This window comes from Anomaloglossus baeobatrachus, chromosome 2 (genome assembly GCF_048569485.1).
Source record: "Anomaloglossus baeobatrachus isolate aAnoBae1 chromosome 2, aAnoBae1.hap1, whole genome shotgun sequence".
Taxonomy (NCBI): Eukaryota; Metazoa; Chordata; class Amphibia; order Anura; family Aromobatidae; genus Anomaloglossus; species Anomaloglossus baeobatrachus.
Window position 1 is genome coordinate 91940241 of NC_134354.1, and position 24437 is coordinate 91964677.

Genomic DNA, 24437 nt, shown 5'->3' on the forward strand with positions numbered 1-24437 from the left:
TCCTTGGCCATTCTCATTGCCGACCCTTCTGTCTTTTTTACAGTCCGGTCTGCAGCTAGGACTGTCCCTCAACTCTCTCAAGGGACAAGTCTCAGCTCTATCAGTGCTGTTCCAGCGGCGTCTCGCCCGGCTGGCTCAGGTCCGCACCTTCATGCAAGGTGCGTCTCACATCATTCCGCCTTATCGGCGGCCCTTGGATCCCTGGGACCTTAACTTGGTCCTCACGGTATTGCAGAAACCCCCTTTTGAGCCTCTTAGGGAGGTTTCTTTGTATCGTCTTTCTCAAAAGGTGGCCTTTCTAGTTGCCATAACTTCTCTCAGGAGAGTCTCTGATTTGGCTGCGCTCTCCTCGGAGTCACCTTTTTTGGTTTTTCACCAAGACAAGGTAGTTCTCCGTCCGACCCCGGACTTTCTTCCTAAGGTGGTCTCTCCCTTCCACCTTAACCAGGATATTTCCTTGCCTTCCTTCTGTCCGGCCCCTGTTCATCGCTTTGAGAAAGCGCTGCATACTCTAGATCTGGTGCGTGCTCTCCGGATTTGTGTCTCGCACCGCTGCGCTTAGGCGGTGCACCTCTCTTTTTGTGCTAACCACAGGGCGGCGCAAGGGTCTCTCTGCTTCTAAGCCGACCTTGGCCCATTGGATTAGATCGACCATTTCGGACGCCTACCAGAGTACTCAGGTGCCTCCCCCGCCGGGGATCAAAGCACACTCGACCAGAGCTGTCGGTGCCTCTTGGGCTTTTAGGCACCAGGCTACGGCTCAACAAGTCTGTCAGGCTGCCACTTGGACTAGCCTGCATACCTTTTCGAAGCACTACCAAGTGCATGCTCATGCTTCGGCAGATGCGAGCTTGGGCAGACGCATCCTTCAGGCGGCTGTCGCCCACTTGTGAAGTTAGGCTCCGCCTACTTCTTAGTTTTTCTGTTTATTCCCACCCAGGGACTGCTTTGGAACGTCCCATGGTCTGGGTCTCCCAAAGGAACGATAAAGAAAAAGAGAATTTTTTTACTTACCGTAAATTCTTTTTCTTATAGTTCCGTATTGGGAGACCCAGCTCCCTCCCTGTTGCCTTTTGGCAATTTTCTTGTTCCGTGTGTTATCACCGGCTGTTGTCGTGGACAGAGTCTCCGGTTGTTCCGGTTCTTACTCGGTTCTACTTGTGGGTGGCTATTCTCCTTCAGCTTTTGCACTAAACTGGCTAGGACTGGCTACCAGGGGGTCTATATGCTCGGAGGGAGGAGCTACACTTTTAAGTGTAGTACTTTGTGTGTCCTCCGGAGGCAGAAGCTAAACACCCATGGTCTGGGTCTCCCAATACGGAACTATAAGAAAAAGAATTTATGGTAAGTAACAAAATTCTCTTTATCTCATTGGTGAGAGATCGTACATTGTCCCCACCCCACCACCATGACCACCACTGTTAACTAGACTGAAGCGCCTGATCTTTTTAGCTCCAGTCAGCTTCAACGTCCCTGTATTGCTTCCCAAATATTAGTGGTGGTTATAAACAGATGTTTGTGCTTAGGCTATGTTCACATTTCCGTTGTTTAGGATCAGTCACAATCCGCCGCTCTGATAAACAACACAATCCGTTTGGCGGATTCTGTTGTTTCCCATAGACTTGTATGAGCAGCGGATTGTGATTGATGACCCTGCGTTGCATCTGCCGTACAGCGCATCAGTCGTTTACTGACTGACCGTCGGGCGGGAGGAACGCAGCATGCAATGTTTTTTGTTGCGACAAATAAACGCACCCTGCAGGATTCCGTTGGAATCTGTCAGGAGGCATAATGTAAGTCTATGGTGCAGGATTCCGTTATCCTATTTAAACTGAAACGATCTTTCGGCGGCTGGCTTTTCGGAGTGATCAGCTGATCGTTCTCTCTCTCTCAATGGAATCCGCTTTCTCATGACAAGAAAGTCCATTTCTTGTCACCTGTTGTACGACGCATCAGTCACAAGCGTTAAGCTATGCAGGTGACTGATGCAAAAAAATGGAAATGGGAACATAGCCTAAGGGGTACTGTGCACACTACGACATCGCAGGTGCGATGTCGGTGGGGTCAATTTGAAAGTGACGCACATCCGGCATCGCAGGCGACATCGTAGTGTGTAAAGCCTAGATGATAAGATTAACGAGCGCAAAAGCGTCGTAATCGTATCATCGGTGTAGCATTGGCGTAATCCATAATTACGCGGACGCGATGGTCCGATGTTGTTCCTCGCTCCAGCAGCAGCACAGATCTGTGTGTGAAGCCGCAGGAGCGAGGAACATCTCCTACCGGCGGCTCCCGTAGGATATGCGGAAGGGAGAAGGTGGGCGGGATGTTTACATCCCGCTCATCTCCGCCCCTCCGCTCCTATTGGCCGCCTGCCGTGTGACGCCGTATGACCCGCCCCCTTAATAAGGAGGCGGGTCGCCGGCCAGAGCGACGTCCCAGGACAGGTGAGTCCATGTGAAGCTGCCGTAGTGATAATGTTCGCTACGGCAGCTATCACAAGGATATCGCAGCTGCGACGGGGGCGGGGACTATCGCGCTCGTCATCGCAGCATCGGCTTGCAATGTCGTAGCGTGCAAAGTACTGTGTTTCCGAAGGTTAAAGCACCACTCCAGCTTTATTTTTCCAGCACTCAAGTGGTGCTTCAAATCTAAATCCCCTGCCCCCAGTCATATACTCGCCTTCCAGTGGCTTCACCTTTTACTTACTCCGGTCCCGCTGTGCCATCTTGTGATGCACAGAAGTCAGAAGTTACGTCACAAGCACTCAATGCAAGTTTATGAGAGCAAAAACGAGGCTCTCATAGAGTTGTGGCCTCAAGCACTACATGACATACTGGAGCTGCCGGCAGGTCACCAACCTAAGCGGTGGTAATAGAGGATGGTGAGTAGAAGGCAGGAGACATGGATTTAAAACACCACTCCGTTAAAAACAAAACGCTTGTGTGGACATTTAACATCTCTGCCGTGATCTGCGCCCTGGTATAAGCCTCCATTGTTGAAATAAATGTGTTGTTCAGCGTAAGTAACCCTTCAACTTCATGACCCTACAACCACCGGAAAAAATACAACGTGGCAAACCAACCTTTCAGCATATATTTGCCATTTGTCAGCAGCTGTCCCATTTTGTGTCTAAATCTCTGGCTATATGACCAGATGGAACTCGCTAATGTGTGGTGTCGTCTGTGGACTGTATCTATTCCTAATGAAGGAGAGGTGGGTGGGGGCAGAGACCACCACTGCAGTTAATTTGAATGACAGGTGGTCTTCTATTCCTCTCCAGTCCTAACCTCAAGCATTCAATGTGTGTCCGTGAGATAATGTAACACTCTTCTTTTATTCAAGCCTCATAAAAACAAGAACTGGGCTGTAGGTAGGGGTGGGAGGAAAAATGTATAGAAAGTCGGGCACTGCAGCACAAAGCTGTGTAGTGGAGCCGCACTTGCAGATTTCAGCTGTACAAGGACGTCTCTGCCTCCCCAGGGGGTGCTGAGCTCACAGCGCGATCATGATTCACACAAGTCCAGTAACAGGAAGAATAGCGACAGATCACTCACAAACGGATCACACCAGGTGGGGGAGAGGGGTGTGCGGGTGCGGCAGACGGACGACAGCCATTTCACGCTGTAAAAAGTGCTTTGACTCGTCATGCAGGATGCAGTGCACGTCTGGGCGACAGCAGTTTCGTGGTTCCCAGTGCCTTTTCGGGTCCAGGACCTGTAGATGTGCTGGGAAGTGCGAAACGGCCGTCGTCCAGTTGTTCTCTGCACCCTCCCACCTACCTACAGACCGGTTCTTGTTTTTGAGGCTTGACTAAAGGCCCTGGCACACAGAGTTAAATCTTTGGCAGATCTGTGGTTGCAGTGAAATCATGGACATATTATTCCATTTGTACACAGCCACAAACCTGGCACTGATTGTCCACAATTTCACTGCAACCACAGATCTGCCACAGATTTATCTGTGTGTGACAGGGCCTTAAGAGTGTTAAATTTAGATGAGTGCCCCCTTATTCTCTTCTCACGGATTATCTGTTTGGATTGCTGCTGTTTTTGAGAGATGAGCACAACCGTGAGTGTTAGCGTTGCGGCCATATCTATTTAACCCTGCATTGTAATGGGGTGTTGCAAGAAAGAGGTGCTGGTGGTGCGGATCTGGCTCCCTATTTGCGTGATTTTCATTCAATATGTGCACATTGCATACATATAGTAATGAAGATAATGCATTGTACAGTCATATGAAAAAGTTTGGGCACCCCTATTAATGTTAACCTTTTTTCTTTATAACAATTTGGGGTTTTGCAACAGCTATTTCAGTTTCATATATCTAATAACTGATGGACTGAGTAATATTTCTGGATTGAAATGAGGTTTATTGTACTAACAGAAAATGTGCAATCCGCATTTAAACAAAATTTGACAGGTGCAAAAGTATGGGCACCCTTATCAATTTCTTGATTTGAACACTCCTAACTACTTTTTACTGACTTACTAAAGCACTAAATTGGTTTTGTAACCTCATTGAGCTTTGAACTTCATAGGCAGGTGTATCCAATCATGAGAAAATGTATTTAAGGTGGCCACTTGCAAGTTGTTCTCCTATTTGAATCTGCTATGAAGAGTGGCATCATGGGCTCCTCAAAACAACTCTAAAATGATCTGAAAACAAAGATTTTTCAACATAGTTGTTCAGGGGAAGGATACAAAAAGTTGTCTCAGAGATTCAAACAGTCAGTTTCCGCTGTGAGGAACATAGTAAGGAAATGGAAGAACACAGGTACAGTTCTTGTTAAGCCCAGAAGTGGCAGGCCAAGAAAAATATCAGAAAGGCAGAGAAAGAGAATGGTGAGAACAGTCAAGGACAATCCACAGACCACCTCCAAAGACCTGCAGCATCATCTTGCTGCAGATGGTGTCAATGTGCATCGGTCAACAATACAGCGCACGTTGCACAAGGAGAAGCTGTATGGGAGAGTGATGCGAAAGAAGCCGTTTCTGCAAGCACGGCACAAACAGTCGCCTGAGGAATGCAAAAGCAGATTTGGACAAGCCAGTTACATTTTGGAAGAAGGTCCTGTGGACTGATGAAACAAAGATTGAGTTGTTTGGTCATACAAAAAGGCGTTATGCATGGAGGCAAAAAAATACGGCATTCCAAGAAAAGCACTTGCTACCCACAGTAAAATTTGGTGGAGGCTCCATCATGCTTTGGGGCTGTGTGGCCAATGCCGGCCCCGGGAATCTTGTTAAAGTTGAGGTTCGCATGAATTCAACTCAGTATCAGAAGATTCTTGACAATAATGTGCAAGAATCAATGACGAAGTTGAAGTTACGCAGGGGAGGGATATTTCAGCAAGACAATGATCCAAAACACCGCTCCAAATCTACTCAGGCATTCATGCAGAGGAACAATTACAATGTTCTGGAATGGCCATCCCAGTCCCCAGACCTGAATATCATTGAACATCTGTGGGATGATTTGAAGCGTGCTGTCCATGCTCGGCGACCATCAAACTTAACTGAACTGGAATTGTTTTGTACACAGGAATGGTCAAATATACCTTCATCCAGGATCCAGGAACTCATTAAAAGCTACAGGAAGCGACTAGAGGCTGTTTTTTGCAAAAGGAGGATCTACAAAATATTAATGTCACTTTTATGTTGAGGTGCCCATACTTTTGCACCGATCAAATTTTGTTTAAATGCGGATTGCACATTTTCTGTTAGTACAATAGACCTCATTTCAATCCAGAAATATTACTCAGTCCATCAGTTATTAGATATATGAAACTGAAATAGCTGTTGCAAAAACCCAAATTGTTATAAAGAAAAAAGGTTAACATTAATAGGGGTGCCCAAACATTTTCATATGACTGTATATTGAGATATTTAAGGTTACTTTCACACATCACTTTTTTTCCATCAGTCACAATCCGTTTTGTGACTGATGCGACAGATCAGTCGCAGATTGTGGTACAACTGATGCTACGGATCCATTGTACCAGCTTTGGAGCCTTGCAATGTGATTGTGTACATGCTGGGCATGCTCAGTAGAACATAACGGATTCCGTTGTGTGACGGATTACGGTGGAATCCTGCACCATAGACAGCCATCATAGCTCTTGACGGATTGCGACGGAATCCTGCGCGGTGCGTCTTTTTGACGCTCAGAAAGACGTTACATTGTGCGTTGCTTCCGCCCGGGGGTTAGTCATTCCACGACTGATCAGTTGCGTGACTGATGCAACGCAAGGCCATCAGTCACAATCCATCGTTAATACAAGTCTATGGGAAAAAACGGAATCCTGCAAAATATTTTGCAGGATTTTTTTTCTCTCAAAACAATGGATTATGACTGAAGGAAAATGGCGGAAATGTGAAAGTAGCCTAAGACGTGTTTCTGGTTTTGATAATGATGGTCCTGTATGCTTTTTTACAGCTAGAAAATGGCAATGTGTGGCACAATCCAGAGGCACCAGAAGGATATGGCACAGAAACAGATCGCGCCAACTGCTCGTTCTATCTAAAAACTGGAGCATGTAGGTTTGGTGAGAGGTAAGGGTGACGTGTTGGTGTGAATAGATCCCCTTGTATCCTTCTCTCATCCCTAATATGTAGCGAAATGTGTGTATTGTGCGGCAGAAGTCATAACCAGTCGGTTTCATGTCTCAGGTGTTCCCGCAAGCACTGCTTCCCGTCCTCCAGCCAGACTCTGCTTGTTCGTAGGATGTTTATCACGTTTGGGATGGAACAGTGCAGACATGATGATGACGACGCAGACGCCAGTCTAGAATATGGAGATGAGGAAATATACCAGCAGTTTTTAGAGTTTTATGCTGATGTTGTACCCGAGTTTAAGAATGTGGGAAAAGTCATTCAATTCAAGGTAAAACAAATACATTCCTTTTTTTTCTGTTCTTATGAGAAGGGTTGGCGTGCAGAATAGGTCCCAAAGAGACCACCTTAGTATGTGACCTGGTGGATCACATTTAGTAACATATAGTATCTCTTAGGCCCCCTTCACACATCATTGAAAAACACTGACGTTCTTCACTGACGTGTAAAACCCGCACATGTCCCTCCGTGTTCCGTGATTCACGGCACACATGGGACGTCCATGTCACCTGCCTTCGCTCCTGCTGTCCATGATGCTGAACTCTTCGGCTCTGCAGCTACTTCCAGGTCGACTATTCCTGCTTTCATGAATATTCATGAGCCGGGCAGGAAGCTGCAGAGAGCGGAGGCTGCACAGTGAATCGCTGGAAAGGTTAGTTAAAAATGTTTATTATTTAATATGTCAGTGTTTTTCTGGTACGTGTTTCACGGATCACACATGGATCACACCATAGTGTGGTCCGTGGGTCAGCAGTGATGCCAGAAAAAAACGGACTTGTTCAGTGAAAAATCACTGATGTGTGAGCAGACCCATTGATTTTATAATGTGTCTGTGTATGTCAGTGATTCTGGTACGTACAAAAAAAAGTACATACGTACCAGAATCACTGACGTGTGAACGGGGCCTTAAGGTTTGCTTCAATTTAATTTTAAATGGAACCTGTCACCAGGATTTTCCCGTATAAGCTGCGGCCACCACCACTGAGCTCTTATGTACAGCATTCTAGAATACTGTATATAAGAGCCCAGGCCACTGTGTATAAACATAAAAAACACCTTTATAATACTCATCTAGGGGGTGGTCCGGTCCAATGGGTGTTGCTGCCTTCTCCATCTTGTGGGATCGCCGTCCTCCTGCCCAGCCCTGTGTGCATGACTCGTTCTGCGTCATTCACAGAGAGGCCTCCATTGCGCTCCTATGCATGTGCACTTTGTTTTGCCCTGCTGAGGGCTGAACAAAGTACTGTAATGCACAGGCGCGAGGAAAGGTGAAAGATCGCCATAGCATGCGCACTGCAGTACTTTGATCCGCCCTCAGACGGCAGATCAAAGTGCGCATGCGCAGCAGCGTAATGAAGGCCTCTTTGTGAATGACGCAGGACGCGTCTTGCACATGGGGCTGGGCAGGAGGATGGCGATCGCACAAGATGGAGGAGGCACTGGACAGAGCAGCGACACCCATTAGACCAGACCGTCCCCTGAGTGAGTATTATAAAGGTGTTTTTTACGTTGTACAGAGCGGCCTGGGCTGTTGCATACAGCATCCTGTAATGCTGTATATAAGAGCTTACTGGTGGTGGCCGCAGCTCATAAGGGAAAATCCTGGTGACAGGCTCCCTTTAACCCTTGTTTGGTCCCATGGGATCAGTGTGACCCTGTGCAGATTGCTTGTGTAGTTGTCAGCACATGTTGTTCTACCGGATTATGGCATCTCATATGTATTTTCTTATGGAGGTTAATCTGACTTATACATGTAATTTTCAGTTATACTCTTGTTAGTTTCTAACTATATAACGATAAAGCACGGTGGGGTCACTATGACCCCATGCTACTGTTTGTGTAATAAGGCAACAATTTTTTTTTTAATTTTAGGAAATATCTATGGCCCATTGTTGTACCTTTTTTGGGCCTATTTTAGAGCTGACAAAAAGCTCCAAAGAATAACTCCTGACCAAAATAAGTATAGAAATACAAAATTTGGTGATGGGGTCATATTGACCCCATAGTATCAGTAGTGTTTTGTTTTGATGGTAAAAGATAAGGGTTAATGCAGAGTCCCAGTAATGCATTATGTGTGGCCCCTATAAGGCAGACGGCAGATATATTCACGTGGTTTAGATCCATACATTCTATAGCCCATCATTAGCCAGGTACATCGCATTCACTGGTAGAGCAGTCAGTCTTGATGTGACGTCTCCGGGCTCTTGGCTTATGTCGGGTCACTATCTGTCTTATACAAGAAGCGAAGACATTGCCTCGTCAATGGTTTGTGTTGCCGTGTTCCTGATGTGATTTTTTTTTTTTCTACCACATTACACATTGACAGATCACACAGGGACTTGTGTGTACCAGGGATTAGGTGATGCAGAGACGCACACGGCTTGGATACACTAGTACAGAGAAGGCAGAGGAGAGGGGCCCTGCGGGATCTAAAACACTGCAGCAGTGTCATTCCTGCCTTGCGCCTGTCCATGGTAGATCTCCTGACGAAAAGGAGATCACATACTTTAAAAAAAAAAAAATTAAAAATGTTTGGACACATTTGGTTTGTTTCTTTTTCGCTCCTAATTGGGAGACCCAGACAGTGGGTGTATAGCTACTGCCTCTGGAGGCCGCACAAAGAACTACACTTAAAAGTGTAAGGCCCCTCCCCTTCTGGCTATACACCCTCCCGTAGGAGTACGGATTCCTCAGTTTTAGCTTTGTGCGCAAGGAGGTCAGACACGCACGCATAGCTCCATTGTTTTTAGTCAGCAGCAGCTGCTGACTATGTCGGATGGAAGAAAAGAGGGTCTATACAGACTCCCAGCATGCTCCCTTCTCACCCCACTTATGTCGGAGGTGTTTGTAAGGTTGAGGTACCCATTGCGGGTACGGCGGCAGGAGCCCACATGCTGATTCCTTCCCCATCCCTTTTTACAGGGCTCTGGGTGAAGTGGGATTTACCGGTCTCCAGGCACTGAGACCGTGCTCCATCTACAGCCCCTGGAGAAGATGCTGGATGGAGCGGAGTACATCAGGGACATGGCCCTGCTCCTTAAGGTACTCTGTGTCCCCGTGCATTTGGCGCTCACACCGCAGCATGCTGGGTGTTGTAGTGCGCCGGGGGACATCAGCGCTGCGGCGCCTGTGCCATGGCCTCATTCAGCTTAGCTGAAGCAGGCACACTTATGGGAATCGGCCGCGCCGGCCGCTGGGGCTGCGGCACGGCTGGCACTTGTAGTGCGCCGGGGACTTCAGCGCGGCCTGCGCTTTTACGGCGGCCGCGCTGATAACTACAGTCCCCGGCTTTTGCGGCCTGCTTCCGTTCGTTCCCGCCCCCAGACCTGCCAGTCAGGAGAGGGGCGGGACGCTGCCCACGTCTAGGACTCGGTCGCGCCGGCCGCTGGAACAGCGGCGCGGCTGGCACTTGTAGTGCGCCGGGGACTTCAGCGCGGCCCGCGCTTTTACGGCGGCCGCGCTGATAACTCGAGTCCCCGGCTTTTGCGGCCTGCTTTCGTTCGTTCCCGCCCCCAGACCTGCCAGTCAGGAGAGGGGCGGGACGCTGGCCAGTGCATCAGCGCTGAGGGCTGGAGTCGTTTTTACATACTCCAGCCCTCACAGTCAGCACAGAGGGGACACTGTTCCCGCACTTTTGTTTGGGAACTCCCACGGACCGCCCCTCTCCACATAAGCCGGCAGCCATTCTTGCTGACACGCTGAGCTGCAGAGGGGAGCCGGGGAGACCCAGACAAGGCATTCTGCAGCCTCTTACCCGCTGTTCAGCGGGCGGTAAGCAGCCCTCAGGGCTCACCCCCTCTTGTGCTCGTAGTATTCTTAGTATTTTGTTGCTACAAATACTTAGTATTACATAGCGCTGGTCGCCCTTTGGCTATAGACTCTCTCACATGCAGAGAGCCAGCAGCATGTCGCCCGTAAAACGCAAGGGTGCCAAGGCACAGACATTATATGCTTCCTGCACCGCATGTGGGACTTTTCTACCGGCAGGCTCCACGGACCCCCATTGTGTGCAGTGCTCGGCCCCTGCGGCGCTTGCACAGTCGGGACCTCTGCTGGACGTGTCCCAGGGTGTACCACCTGTGAATGCTGTCCAGGTGACAGGAACTGAGTTTGCAGCTTTTGCTGACAGAATGTCTCTCACTATGTCACAAATTCTTGACACATTGCGAGCTAGGCCTGTACTTCAGACCACGGACACTGTGCATGTATTGCCCCCTGGTCCCCCTCAGCTCCTAGCTCCGGGACGGGCATCTACACCTCAGGGTGAAGACTCTGACTCGGACGATGGCCCCGGGCAGCCTAAGCGGGCTCGTTATGACGGGCCTTCACATTCATCTCAATGGTCTGGATCCCAGCGGGATGAATCTATGGGTGATGAGGCGGACGTAACTGATCAGGATTCTGATCCTGGGACCGCTCTCAATCTAGATACACCAGATGGTGACGCCATAGTTAATGATCTTATATTTAACATCAATAAGATGTTGAATATTTCCCCACCAGCTCCTCCTGTAGAGGAGTCAGCTTCGCAGCACGAGAGAATCCATTTCAGATACCCTAAGCGTACATTAAGCACTTTTCTGGACCACGCTGACTTCAGAGACGCAATCCAGAAACCCCACGCTTATCCTGAAAGGCGTTTTCCTAAACGACTTAAAGATACACGCTACCCTTTTCCCTCTGAAGTGGTCAAGGGTTGGACCCAGTGTCCAAAAGTGGATCCTCCAATTTCCAGGCTTGCAGCTAGATCCTTGGTTGCTGTTGAAGATGGAGCGGCACTTAAAGATGCCACTGACAGGCAGATGGAGCTCTGGCTGAAATCCATCTATGAAGCGATTGGAGCGTCATTAGCGCCTTCTTTTGCGGCCGTATGGGCACTCCAAGCTATCACGGCCGGGCTTGCGCGAGTCGACTCAGTCACACGTGCATTTGCCCCGCAGGTAGCACCATTGACCTCGCAAATGGCGGCATTCGCGTCGTACGCGATTAATGCTGTTCTGGACGCTACAAGCCGCACGGCAGTGGCGTCAGCCAACTCAGTTGTTTTGCGTAGGGCTCTGTGGTTGAGACATTGGAAAGCAGATTCTCATTCCAAGAAGTGCTTAACCAATTTGCCTTTTTCTCGTGACCGATTGTTTGGAGAGCGTTTGGATGAAATCATCAAACACTCCAAGGGTAAGGACTCTTCCTTACCGCAACACAGACAAAACAAGCCCCAACAGAGGAGGGGTCAGTCTGGTTATCGGTCCTTTCGAGGACAGGGCAGGTCCCAATTCGCCTCGTCAAAAAAGACTCAAAAGGACCAGAGACGTTCAAATTCTTGGAGGTCTCAGTCACGCCCAAAAAGACCAGCCGGAGGAACCGTTGCCAAAACGACGTCCTCCTGACTTGCGGTCTCCGATGCCCACACCCGCGGTCGGTGGGAGGCTGTCCCACTTTGGCGACATTTGGCTAGCAAGCGTCAAGGACCGTTGGGTGAGAGATATTCTATCTCACGGGTACAGGATAGAGTTCAGTTCTCGTCCGCCAACTCGTTTCTTCCGAACTTCTCCACCACCAGACCGAGCCGATGCTCTGTTGCAGGCGGTGGCCGCTCTAAAGGCGGAAGGAGTGGTGACCTCCGTCCCTCTTCAGGAACAGGGTCACGGTTTTTACTCCAATCTGTTTGTGGTCCCAAAAAAGGACGGATCGTATCGTCCCGTCCTGGATCTGAAGTTGCTCAACAGACACGTAAAAGTCAGGAGGTTCCGGATGGAATCCCTACGCTCCGTCATAGCCTCAATGTCTCAGGGAGATTTTCTAGCATCAATAGACATCAAAGATGCGTATCTCCACGTGCCGATTGCACCAGAGCATCAGCGTTTCCTACGTTTCGTCATACACGACGAGCACCTACAGTTCGTAGCGTTACCCTTCGGTCTGGCAACAGCCCCCCGGGTCTTCACCAAAGTCATGGCAGCAGTAGTAGCTGTTCTGCACTCGCAGGGTCACTCGGTCATCCCGTATCTAGACGACCTGCTTATAAAGGCATCCTCTCAAGAAGCATGCCAACACAGTCTGAAGGTGGCGCTAGACACTCTCCAGACTTTCGGGTGGATTATCAACTTTCCAAAGTCTCATCTAACCCCGACCCAATCTCTGACTTATCTTGGCATGGAGTTTCATACTCTATCAGCGATAGTGAGGCTTCCACTGGACAAGCAGTGCTCGCTACGGACTGGAGTGCAATCTCTCCTTCAGAGCCAGTCGCACTCACTGAGGCGCCTCATGCATTTCCTAGGAAAGATGGTAGCAGCAATGGAGGCAGTCCCGTTCGCGCAGTTTCATCTGCGCCCTCTCCAATGGGACATTCTGCGCCAATGGGATGGGAAATCGACGTCCCTCGACAGGACTGTCTCCCTCTCTCAGACTGCCAAGGACTCTCTACGTTGGTGGCTTCTCCCCAACTCATTGTCACAGGGAAAGTCGTTCCTTCCCCCGTCCTGGGCAGTGGTCACGACAGATGCGAGCCTATCAGGGTGGGGAGCGGTGTTTCTCCACCACAGGGCTCAGGGGACGTGGACTCAGGAAGAGTCCACCTTGCAGATCAATGTTCTGGAAATCAGAGCAATCTATCTTGCCCTGCGAGCCTTCCAACAATGGCTGGTAGGCAAGCAGATTCGGATTCAGTCGGACAATTCCACGGCGGTGGCGTACATCAACCACCAAGGGGGAACACGCAGTCGCCAAGCTTTTCAAGAAGTCCAGCGGATTTTGACGTGGGTGGAAAGCAGAGCGTCCACCATATCTGCAGTTCACATCCCAGGCGTGGAAAACTGGGAAGCGGACTTTCTCAGTCGCCAGGGCATGGACGCAGGAGAATGGTCCCTTCACCCGGACGTGTTTCAACAGATCTGTTGCCGCTGGGGGTCGCCGGACGTCGATCTGATGGCGTCACGGCACAACAACAAGGTCCCAGTTTTCATGGCACGGTCTCACGATCACCGAGCGCTGGCGGCAGACGCCTTGGTTCAGGATTGGTCGCAATTCCGACTCCCCTATGTGTTCCCACCTCTAGCATTGTTACCCAGAGTTCTCCGGAAAATCAAGTCCGACTGCCAGCGAGCCATACTCGTCGCTCCAGATTGGCCAAGAAGGTCGTGGTACCCGGATCTGTGGCATCTCACGGTAGGCCAACCGTGGGCACTACCAGACCGTCCAGATCTGCTGTCTCAAGGGCCGTTTTTCCATCTGAATTCTGCGGCCCTGAACCTGACTGTGTGGCCATTGAGTCCTGGATCCTAGCGGCCTCAGGTTTATCTCAGGGAGTTGTTGCCACAATGAGACAGGCTAGAAAACCATCCTCAGCTAAGATCTATCACAGGACGTGGAAGATCTTCTTAGCGTGGTGCTTGGCTCAAGGGTTTTCTCCCTGGCCATTTGCATTGCCAATTTTTCTTTCCTTCCTGCAGTCTGGGTTGGAAAAAGGTTTGTCCCTTAGCTCGCTTAAGGGTCAAGTCTCCGCGTTATCCGTATTCTTTCAGAAGCGCTTGGCACAGCTTTCTAAAGTACGCACGTTTCTCAAAGGAGTTTGTCATATCGTTCCTCCTTACAGACGGCCATTGGAACCCTGGGATCTGAACAAGGTTCTCCTTGCTCTTCAAAAGCCGCCTTTCGAGCCCTTGAAAGAGGTTCCCCTTTCTCGGCTTTCACAAAAGGTAGTTTTTCTTGTAGCGGTCACATCTCTTCGAAGAGTGTCCGAGCTGGCGGCGTTATCTTGCAAATCTCCCTTCCTGGTGTTTCACCAAGACAAGGTAGTACTGCGTCCAATTCCAGAGTTTTCTCCCAAGGTGGTTTCTTCCTTTCATCTCAATCAGGATATCACTTTGCCATCTTTGTGTCCGCATCCAGTTCACCAATTTGAAAAGGGTTTACATCTGTTGGACCTGGTGAGAGCACTCAGGATTTACATTTCTCGCACGGCGCCTCTACGCCGTTCGGATGCGCTCTTTGTCCTAGTCGCTGGTCAGCATAAGGGATCGCAAGCTTCCAAATCCACCCTGGCGCGGTGGATCAAGGAACCAATTCTTCACACATACCGTTCTGCTGGGCTTCAGATTCCATCTGGACTGAAGGCCCATTCTACCAGAGCCGTTGGTGCGTCCTGGGCGTTGAGGCATCAGGCTATGGCTCAGCAAGTGTGCCAGGCGGCTACCTGGTCGAGTCTGCACACGTTTACCAAACACTATCAAGTGCATACCTACGCTTCGGCAGACGCCAGCCTAGGTAGACGGGTCCTTCAGGCGGCGGTGGCCCACCTGTAGGAAGAGGCTGTATGACAGCCCGTTCATGTGGTATCTTTTTACCCACCCAGGGACTGCTTTTGGACGTCCCACTGTCTGGGTCTCCCAATTAGGAGCGAAAAAGAAGAAGGGAATTTTGTTTACTTACCGTAAATTCCTTTTCTTCTAGCTCCAATTGGGAGACCCAGCACCCGCCCTATCTGTTTTTAGGGTTTCGTTTTTTCGGGTGCACATGTTGTTCACGTTGTTTCTTAAGTTCTCCGATCTAGTTATCGGATTGAATTTGTTTTTGAAACTGTTATTGGCTTTCCTCCTTCTTGCTTTGGTACTAAAACTGAGGAATCCGTACTCCTACGGGAGGGTGTATAGCCAGAAGGGGAGGGGCCTTACACTTTTAAGTGTAGTTCTTTGTGCGGCCTCCAGAGGCAGTAGCTATACACCCACTGTCTGGGTCTCCCAATTGGAGCTAGAAGAAAAGGAATTTACGGTAAGTAAACAAAATTCCCTTCTTTTACACTAGAAAAAAAAAAAAATCATAGAAACAAAATTGGTGTTATCCCAGATCCTTCTTTTATTTACATTCTTATTTTTGGTACTTTGTAATCGCCATAAAAGAAGAACCATAACTTCATCTGACACCTTTAGTTTATTGCTGGTTCTTTTAAAGGGAAACTCCACTGCTGATATAACTAGAAAACGGTCTAAATGTTCATTATACCGCCAGACAACTTAATGTTGTTTTAATTTTAATGTTTTAAATTTGTCTTTTTTACCACTAAAAAATAGCTACAGTGGAACCTCGCTTAACGAGTAACCCAGTTAACGAGTATTTCGCTGAATGAGCAAAGCTTGGTGTAAATTTGAAACGGTTTATGAGAAAGCTTTGCTGTACGAGCAAAATACTCACCACACACACTTCCGGTTCCGTACTTTCACCGCACTCTGACCCGCTCTTACAGTCCACACAAACACACACAAGCACGCACAAACACACACATATATAATGTTCACCTTACCTTCCGCTCCCTCGCCGGCCTCCTGGATCTTGCAGTTCTCCCGTACACGATGTGTATTGGGTAACCATCGCAACCGATGCCGGGCCTCCCGCTCCCAGCACGCTGACGTCAAACGCAGAAACCACTTGCCTCTGATTGGCCAGCACGCTGCCTTTGAGTAGTGGCTGACAGGGGAAGGTCCACCCTCGTCGCAATGCATGTCGATACACATCCTGTAGCGGCGAACTACAAGAACCATGAGGCCGGCGATGGAATGGAAGGTACACATATGCTCACCTTGCCTTCCATTCCATCGCCGGCCTCATGGTTCTTATAGTTCACCTCTACAGGATGTGTATCGGCAACCATGGGGTGGACCTTCCCCTGTCAGCCGCTACTCAAAGCCTCAAAGCAATCCTGCCTTTGACGTCAGCGCGCTGTGAGCGGAAGCTCCGGCATCGGTCGCGATGGTTACCCGATACACAGCCTGCACGATTGAACTATAAGATCCAGGAAGCTGGCGAGGGAATGGAAGGTAAGGTGAGGATAATATGTGTATGTACGTGTGTTTGTGTGTTTGTGTGTGTTGGCACAATAGGGGACCAGGATGGGACATTTAACAAGTTGTGGAACGATTTGTCTGCATTGCAATGATTTCCTATGGGAAATCTTGCTTTGTTGAATGAGTAACTTGGTTAACAGGCACAGTCCCAGAACGGATTGTTCTCGTTAACCAAGGTTCCACTGTATTCCCTTTCTTTAGAACCGGCATCAGGAAACTTTTTTGCTGAGAGAGCCGTGAACATCACATATCTTAAAATGTAATTCAGTGAGAGCCATACTCACCAGGGGGGAGAGTCCCAGGAGGCAGGGTAGGCAATGCTGCAGGCATGGAGGAGGGGGCGACACGACTCAGGAGGAACAGTGTGCGGATGGTCGGCGATACTGCTGCGGGCTCGTGGGGTGTCACAGCGGCGGGCGCTATTGATCTGCCGGCATGCTGCTTTGACTCTCCTGCAGTTGACAAGATCATCTTCAAGAAAATGGCCGCGGCGCATGCGCAGATCGACGTGATGGACTTCAAGAAAATGGCCGAGGCCATTTCGTCAACTGCGCGAGATTCAAAGCAGCCCACAGATCAATGGTGTGCGCCACCGCGACCCCCCACGAGTCCACAGCAGTATCGCTGATCCTGCGCCAAAACTGATGCCCTGGTAAGCCATATGCGGTTTGTAAGATGCCCCTTCATTCCCACCCCCCACCCCGTTTTGGGGGAAAAAAAGTGCGTTTTACAAACCAGAAGATTTGTCTGCGAGCCAAAGACTGTCATCAAAAGAGCCACATCTGTCTCACGAGCCATAGGTTCCCGACCCTGCTTTAGAACTTGCTGCCTGTTGACACTAGTAGCCGAGACACAGACTGAATGGAAGCTGTTCTTTGTTTCTGTTCTCCTGCTCGCCTGTGTGAAAAGATGCATAAATATATGAGGGTTTTCAGTTCAGGGCAGAAAGGCAGGGAAATGCATGCTGACGAAAGGGCATTCCAGCACATATTGTTCTGGAAGAATGCCAGGGCAGAAAGGCAGGGAAATGCATGCTGGGAAGTGAGGAAAGGGCATTCCAGCACATATTGTTCTGTTAGAATGCTGGGAAGAGAAATCACCCACTCATAATAGGTGAATAGCCTAATAATCGAGCATATTTCCAGACATATTAGATTGATATGTGCACCAAAAGCAGATGTAACTCTTTATTAAAGGCGTTTTTATAATACTTTATTAAAGGGTTTGTGTGAGGACAGGTACACTTAAAAAAAAAAAAAAAATTCACATGTTGAATTTTTGCTGCTACAGTAATTTCCCTCGCAGACGTATACTATTCTAAGGAGCGCAATTTTACAATCCGCACCAAGATGAGGCATCAATCCCCGCGGTTTCCTTCTGCACAGGCCTCGCCGTTCAGCTCCTGCATATCGGGGCTCGCATTTTTACACTTTTCTTTCCTTCTCACCAGGTTAGCTGTAATTTTGAACCACACCTAAGAGGAAATGTCTACATCCAGTATCAAACGTATGTATTATATTTTTATTTTATGCATGTATTTTATTTTGTGTACATTTGTAATTCTTTCCGTTGCTTAGATTTCATCAAAAGAATGTATAAGAAATGGCAGAAATGGACTATTGGGTAGCATTGCTGCGAATGGTGACCTGTTACCAGAGATGAGACCTTTTACTACGTGACAGAAATGCTCAATGTCTGACTGATTTATACAGATGTGTGTACGTTACTCTCATTGTTTTGTATTCAAGGGAAGAGGAATGCCTGCAGGCCCTTTCGCAGTTTAATGGACGTTGGTACGCAGGCCGTCAGCTTCAGTGTGAATTTTCACCTGTCACTAGATGGAAATCAGCGATATGTGGTAAGAACTTACCCGGAGCACGTCATGTACTTGTGTTACCCCAGTCACATGCCATGGGAGCCATTTGTTGAACTGTATTCCTGCACAAATTGCTATAATTCATATTGTGCTTTTAAAGTCACCTTTTATAAATACCTTCACAAACTATTAAAGGGAACCTGTCCGGTGCAATATACACCCATAACCACGAGCAGTTCTGGTGTATATTGTAATCCCTGCCGAACCGTCCCTGTATACACTAGCATAGATAAAGAGATCTTTAGAAAAAGTATTTCTAAGATCCTTTATTTTCTAATGAGGCCAGCGACTAGTTGCAAGGGAGTTACTTCCGTGGCTAGTCGGCCCACATGCTAGCACACCTCTGTGGGCGTACTAATATGCTAATTAATGCGCAGCGAGGCACACATACTTCAGTCTTCAAGGTGACTGGCGGAGGATGGATGCGCACTTCGCATGATCAAGTCCTCAGCACTTCCGGTCATGCGCACTGTACCTCATGGAGGCCGGGAAACTTACACCCGGCATCAGTTTAGTGCACATGATCGGAAGTCTCGGGGACTCCAGATCATGCCCAGTGCACATCCATCCACCTCTGGCCGCCATAAGACTGAAGTATGTGTGTGTCGCTGCGCATTAATTAGCATGTTAGTACACCCACAGAAGCGTACTAGCATGCTATGTGGGCCGACTAGCCAAGAGAAGTAATGCCCTTGCGAAGAGTCTTTTGCCTCATCAGAATTTAAGAAACTATCTTTAGAAATACTTTTCTAAAGATCTCTTTATGCTAGTGTATACAGGGGCAGTTAGGCAGGGATTAGCAATATGCACCAGAACTGCTCGTGGTTCTGTGTGCATTTTGGACCTGACAGGTTCCCTTTTAAAGGGCTTTGCCGAGCTTGAGCGAAACTTCCACAATAATTTTATGACTGCAGACTGTCAAACTGACACAATTTGTGCAAACCCCTTTATGGAAAGGTAGGAATGGAAACAAACATTCTTAAAGAAGAGCTTTCAATTATTTTTTTTATTATTTTTTACAATGTAAACTGAGTATTTCATCCAATCTCCACTGATTCAAGAATTGCCCCTGTTTTAAAGTTATTCTCTTGGTAATAAAGATGCCAATTTTCCATTCAGTCAACAGGGCATATACCGTAGAACTTTTTTTTTTTTTCACGTCTATGAAGCTGGCCAATCAAAACATGGCCAAAATGATAGAGGGGGAAACAAAGCAAATGCCCACCGAGAAGGTCACATCTGCTGTTCTGTACTCCGGCTCTCTAATTGCAGGAAGGGACGTGGCGATTACTGTGAGAAAATGCTGAGCCTTTCTCTGTGGGTGTTGGCATTTTTTCCCTGTTTGGCAGTCATGTTTTGATTGGCCTTTTAATGCTGCAATCAAAGTGGATTGAAACTGGAGAAGAGGATCCATTCATGGTAACTTTTGGCTCGACTCTAGTACAATCGTGGGATGGAGAAGGCTTGGCATGGCAGCTGGGGACCCACTGATACTGCTCTGCCACCACCATCTTGGTGCTCTTATGAATAGAGATGAGCGATCCTTTAGAAGTTCGGCTCGGCAGGTGCAATCAAGCCTTAAAAAAAGTTCGTTTTTTGACCCTGACTTGATCCAAACCTCAATGGAAGTAATTGAGCAGTTTGTGTCTCTGTGCACATGCAGCCAGCCATAAGGAGAACACTTCTGGAAGAGAGTAAGCGGGGATTTTCATTTTGTTTTTGTGAGTGTGCACATTACTTCTGATCATGCTGATTTTACCCCAGGGTAATACCCAGCACAGCGCTGCTTGAGTGGTTTACACTCGTAACTTACTCGAACTTCGAACCCGAACTTTGTTTTTTTGGTAGTCGTTTTTTGAACCTCGAACATCAAACCTCAGGTACGCTCATCTCTACTTATGAAGACAGGCCATAGAGTGTACATTTTACTAAATACTGCAATACAAAAGTAGGATTGCAGGTTTAAGTCCCCTAAGGTTATTTAAAAAAAAAAAAACTTGAAGTAGATATAGTTTAAAAAAAAAAAAAAAGCTAAAAAGTAATGCATCCATTTCTCCCAATCCAGAAATGTAGAAGTTCAACAATTCAAAAACCAAATATCCACGGCATCGCCTCGTCTTTTCAAAATTACATCTTTCAAAATGTAAAAAATGTAGACAGCAAGGTAAATGCTACGTAAAGAAAAGCAAAAAAAAAGCCAAAATAGCGATAAATAAATATATATATATATATATATATATATATATATATATTTAATTTATTTATTATACTTTAAGAATTGGAAAAATAACGTTTTGAGGCAAAAAACCCCACAAGCTGTCAGATGGCTTCACTGAGGGAGAAATGAGAAGCAGAACGTTATGGATCAGGAATTGGCAACATAAAACTTTTTTTTTTTTTTCCACCGTAATCATACAGGCCTGTAGAATCCTGTTACCAGGTCATTTTTACTTTACTGAAATATGACATCTGTGTATTTATATTATGTGACTTCATGTGTTTGTTTGGTTTTTTTTTTGTCCACAATTGGCCTATGTGGCTATTGCTTCTGCATTTGCAAAGATCTCGTTTTTGACCATATTGTCTCTGTTACATATCACATCCACTGTAAAAAATAAGCAAAATTTTTCATGGTACTGTATATAAAATGATCCTTATGTAGTATGGCGCCACCTGGTGTTCACAGTGTATAGCAATATATCAGAACCCAAGCTTTTCACAGCCAGGTCTTTGCATAGTGGTCATTAGTAATCAGCTACACCATGCAGCAGCTACTTTGGTAGCCATATACATTGATTTATTAAGATGTATTAAATTGCTGCTACTATAATACACTAATACACACAGATTATCTGTTTGGAAAATCTGCATACGTACTTTATGGTGACTACGTGTGATGCTGGATGCTAGAATAGTGTGTGTGTGTGTGTATATGTATGTATATATGTATGTATATATGTATGTATATATGTATGTATATATGTATGTATATATGTATATGTGTATATGTATATGTGTATATGTGTGTGTATATATATATATAATATATATATATATATATATATATAGACACACACACATATATATATATAATAAAAATATTGGTCCATAGTAATATTTTCAGATGTGGCACACCAGGGAGTTTATTGATGACTTTTTTTTTTTTTTTTTTTTTTTTTAATAGGATTATTTGAAAGGCAAAAATGTCCCCGCGGCAAACATTGCAATTTCCTCCATGTCTTCAGGAATCCAAATGATGAATTCTGGGAGGCCAACAGGGACATGAACATGTCACCAGATAGAAGGCACCCAAGTGAGAGGAGGGATCGGTCATACCGGTACAACAATTATGTGGTGTCTAGGAGGTATCGCATCCCCAGCCCAGACTACAGGAGGAATGGACATTCCAGCAGGAGAGAAAAGAGCCGCCACAAAAGAAAAAAGAAACATCGCTCTCGCCGGTCAAGAAGCCGTAAAAGATCACGCAGCAAGAACAAAAAGAAACACAAGCGTAAAAGTCGCAGCCGTAGTTCTTCCAGGTCTAGAAGAAGCAAAAGTTCATCCAGGTCAAAAAGTCGTAGCAGAAAGAGCAGAAGCCGATCTAGATCCAGAAGCCGTGGCAGAAGCCGATCTAGATCCAGAAGCCGTGGCAAAGAGAGCAGAAGCCGATCTAGAAGCCGTGGCAGAAAGCGCAAAAGCCGATCTAAATCCAGAAGCCGTGGCAGAAAGAGCAGTAGCCGATCTAGATCCAGAAGCTGTGGCAGAAGTAAAACTAGATCCAGAAGCCGTGGCAAAGAGAGCAGAAGCCGATCTAAAAGCCGTGGCAGAAAGTGCAAAAGCCGATCTAAATCCAGAAGCCGTGGCAGAAAGAGCAGAAGCCGATCTAGATCCAGAAGCCGTGGTAGAAGTAAAACTAGATCCAGAAGCCGATCTAGATCCAGAAGCCGTGGCAAAGAGAGCAGAAGCCGATCTAGATCCAGAAGCCATGGCAGAGAGAGTAGAAGTCGATCTAGAAGCCGTGGCAGAAAGCGCAAAAGCCGATCTAAATCCAGAAGCCGTGGCAGAAGAATGGAGCACACACAGGCCCAGTGCGCAGAAGTGAAATACTAACCAGGTATGTGACCTATGCCAATTGTACTTGAAAACTGTCTATTAGCCAAAATATCCATTCAGACAAAGCCCTCTTACACAGAACTGCTGCACCCTCTGAGATGAGCACTGCCACAATATGTCACCCAAACTGTAGTGTAGTTTTTGTATATCCTCTACATAAGTTATATTACTTGTGCATTAAAATACACATTCCGTGCAGTTAAATAGTATACGGATCTATACCAGCCAGGCGGAGGCCAGGAGATCTGATTTAAGAGGTCTGGGTCGAGCCCCTTGTATAGACTGTGGTGATGTTGCATTGCTTACAGAGAATTGCAGAGCTGTTCCCCAACTATTGCTATCATCACCTATTCCCATCGTTGCTATTTTTCGGTTTTGCACTTTCGTTCTTTCCTCCCTTTCTTTCACTTTTTTTTTTTTTTCTCCAGTCAAATGACTGTACAAGGGTTTGTTTCTTGCAGAACCAGTTGTATTTCTGAATGACCTTTATTCATTGTACTGTAATATATAATGTGATGGTTTACCCCCTGAGGAAGCTGGGTGGTACTAGTGATACAGTTAGGTCCAGAAATATTTGGACAGTGACACAAGTTTTGTTATTTTAGCTGTTTACAAAAACATGTTCAGAAATACAATTATATATATAATATGGGCTGAAAGTGCACACTCCCAGCTGCAATATGAGAGTTTTCACATCCAAATCGGAAAAAGGGTTTAGGAATCATAGCTCTGTAATGCATAGCCTCCTCTTTTTCAAGGGACCAAAAGTAATTGGACAAGGGACTCTAAGGGCTGCAATTAACTCTGAAGGCGTCTCCCTTGTTAACCTGTAATCAATGAAGTAGTTAAAAGGTCTGGGGTTGATTACAGGTGTGTGGTTTTGCATTTGGAAGCTGTTGCTGTTACCAGACAACATGCGGTCTAAGGAACTCTCAATTGAGGTGAAGCAGAACATCCTGAGGCTGAAAAAAAAGAAAACATCCATCAGAGAGATAGCAGACATGCTTGGAGTAGCAAAATCAACAATCGGGTACATTCTGAGAAAAAAGGAATTGACTGGTGAGCTTGGGAACTCAAAAAGGCCTGGGCGTCCACGGATGACAACAGTGGTGGATGATCGCCGCATACTTTCTTTGGTGAAGAAGAACCCGTTCACAACATCAACTGAAGTCCAGAACACTCTCAGTGAAGTAGGTGTATCTGTCTCTAAGTCAACAGTAAAGAGAAGACTCCATGAAAGTAAATACAAAGGGTTCACATCTAGATGCAAACCATTCATCAATTCCAAAAATAGACAGGCCAGAGTTAAATTTGCTGAAAAACACCTCATGAAGCCAGTTCAGTTCTGGAAAAGTATTCTATGGACAGATGAGACAAAGATCAACCTGTACCAGAATGATGGGAAGAAAAAAGTTTGGAGAAGAAAGGGAACGGCACATGATCCAAGGCACACCACATCCTCTGTAAAACATGGTGGAGGCAACGTGATGGCATGGGCATGCATGGCTTTCAATGGCACTGGGTCACTTGTGTTTATTGATGACATAACAGCAGACAAGAGTAGCCGCAAAGTTGATCGGACGGTGCTTCATAGTACAGATGGACAATGACCCCAAGCATACAGCCAAAGCTACCCAGGAGTTCATGAGTGCAAAAAAGTGGAACATTCTGCAATGGCCAAGTCAATCACCAGATCTTAACCCAATTGAGCATGCATTTCACTTGCTCAAATCCAGACTTAAGACTGAAAGACCCACAAACAAGCAAGACCTGAAGGCTGCGGCTGTAAAGACCTGGCAAAGCATTAAGAAGGAGGAAACCCAGCGTTTGGTGATGTCCATGGGTTCCAGACTTAAGGCAGTGATTGCCTCCAAAGGATTCGCAACAAAATATTGAAAATAAAAATATTTTGTTTGGGTTTGGTTTATTTGTCCAATTACTTTTGACCTCCTAAAATGTGGAGTGTTTGTAAAGAAATGTGTACAATTCCTACAA

The 24437-nt window shown here is 46.9% G+C and overlaps 1 protein-coding gene across 1 annotated transcript in view; it reads left to right on the forward strand.

Moving 5' to 3' along the window:
* ZRSR2 (zinc finger CCCH-type, RNA binding motif and serine/arginine rich 2) overlaps window positions 1–24437 on the forward strand; it is an 85934-nt gene that overhangs the window by 49759 nt on the left and 11738 nt on the right. The window contains exons 7-11 of the mRNA XM_075335163.1: window positions 6439–6554; window positions 6672–6885; window positions 17904–17959; window positions 18202–18311; window positions 21514–22443. Coding sequence (XP_075191278.1) covers window positions 6439–6554; window positions 6672–6885; window positions 17904–17959; window positions 18202–18311; window positions 21514–22439 — 1422 coding nt within the window. The 3' untranslated portion in view covers window positions 22440–22443. The remainder of the gene's footprint in view (window positions 1–6438; window positions 6555–6671; window positions 6886–17903; window positions 17960–18201; window positions 18312–21513; window positions 22444–24437) is intronic.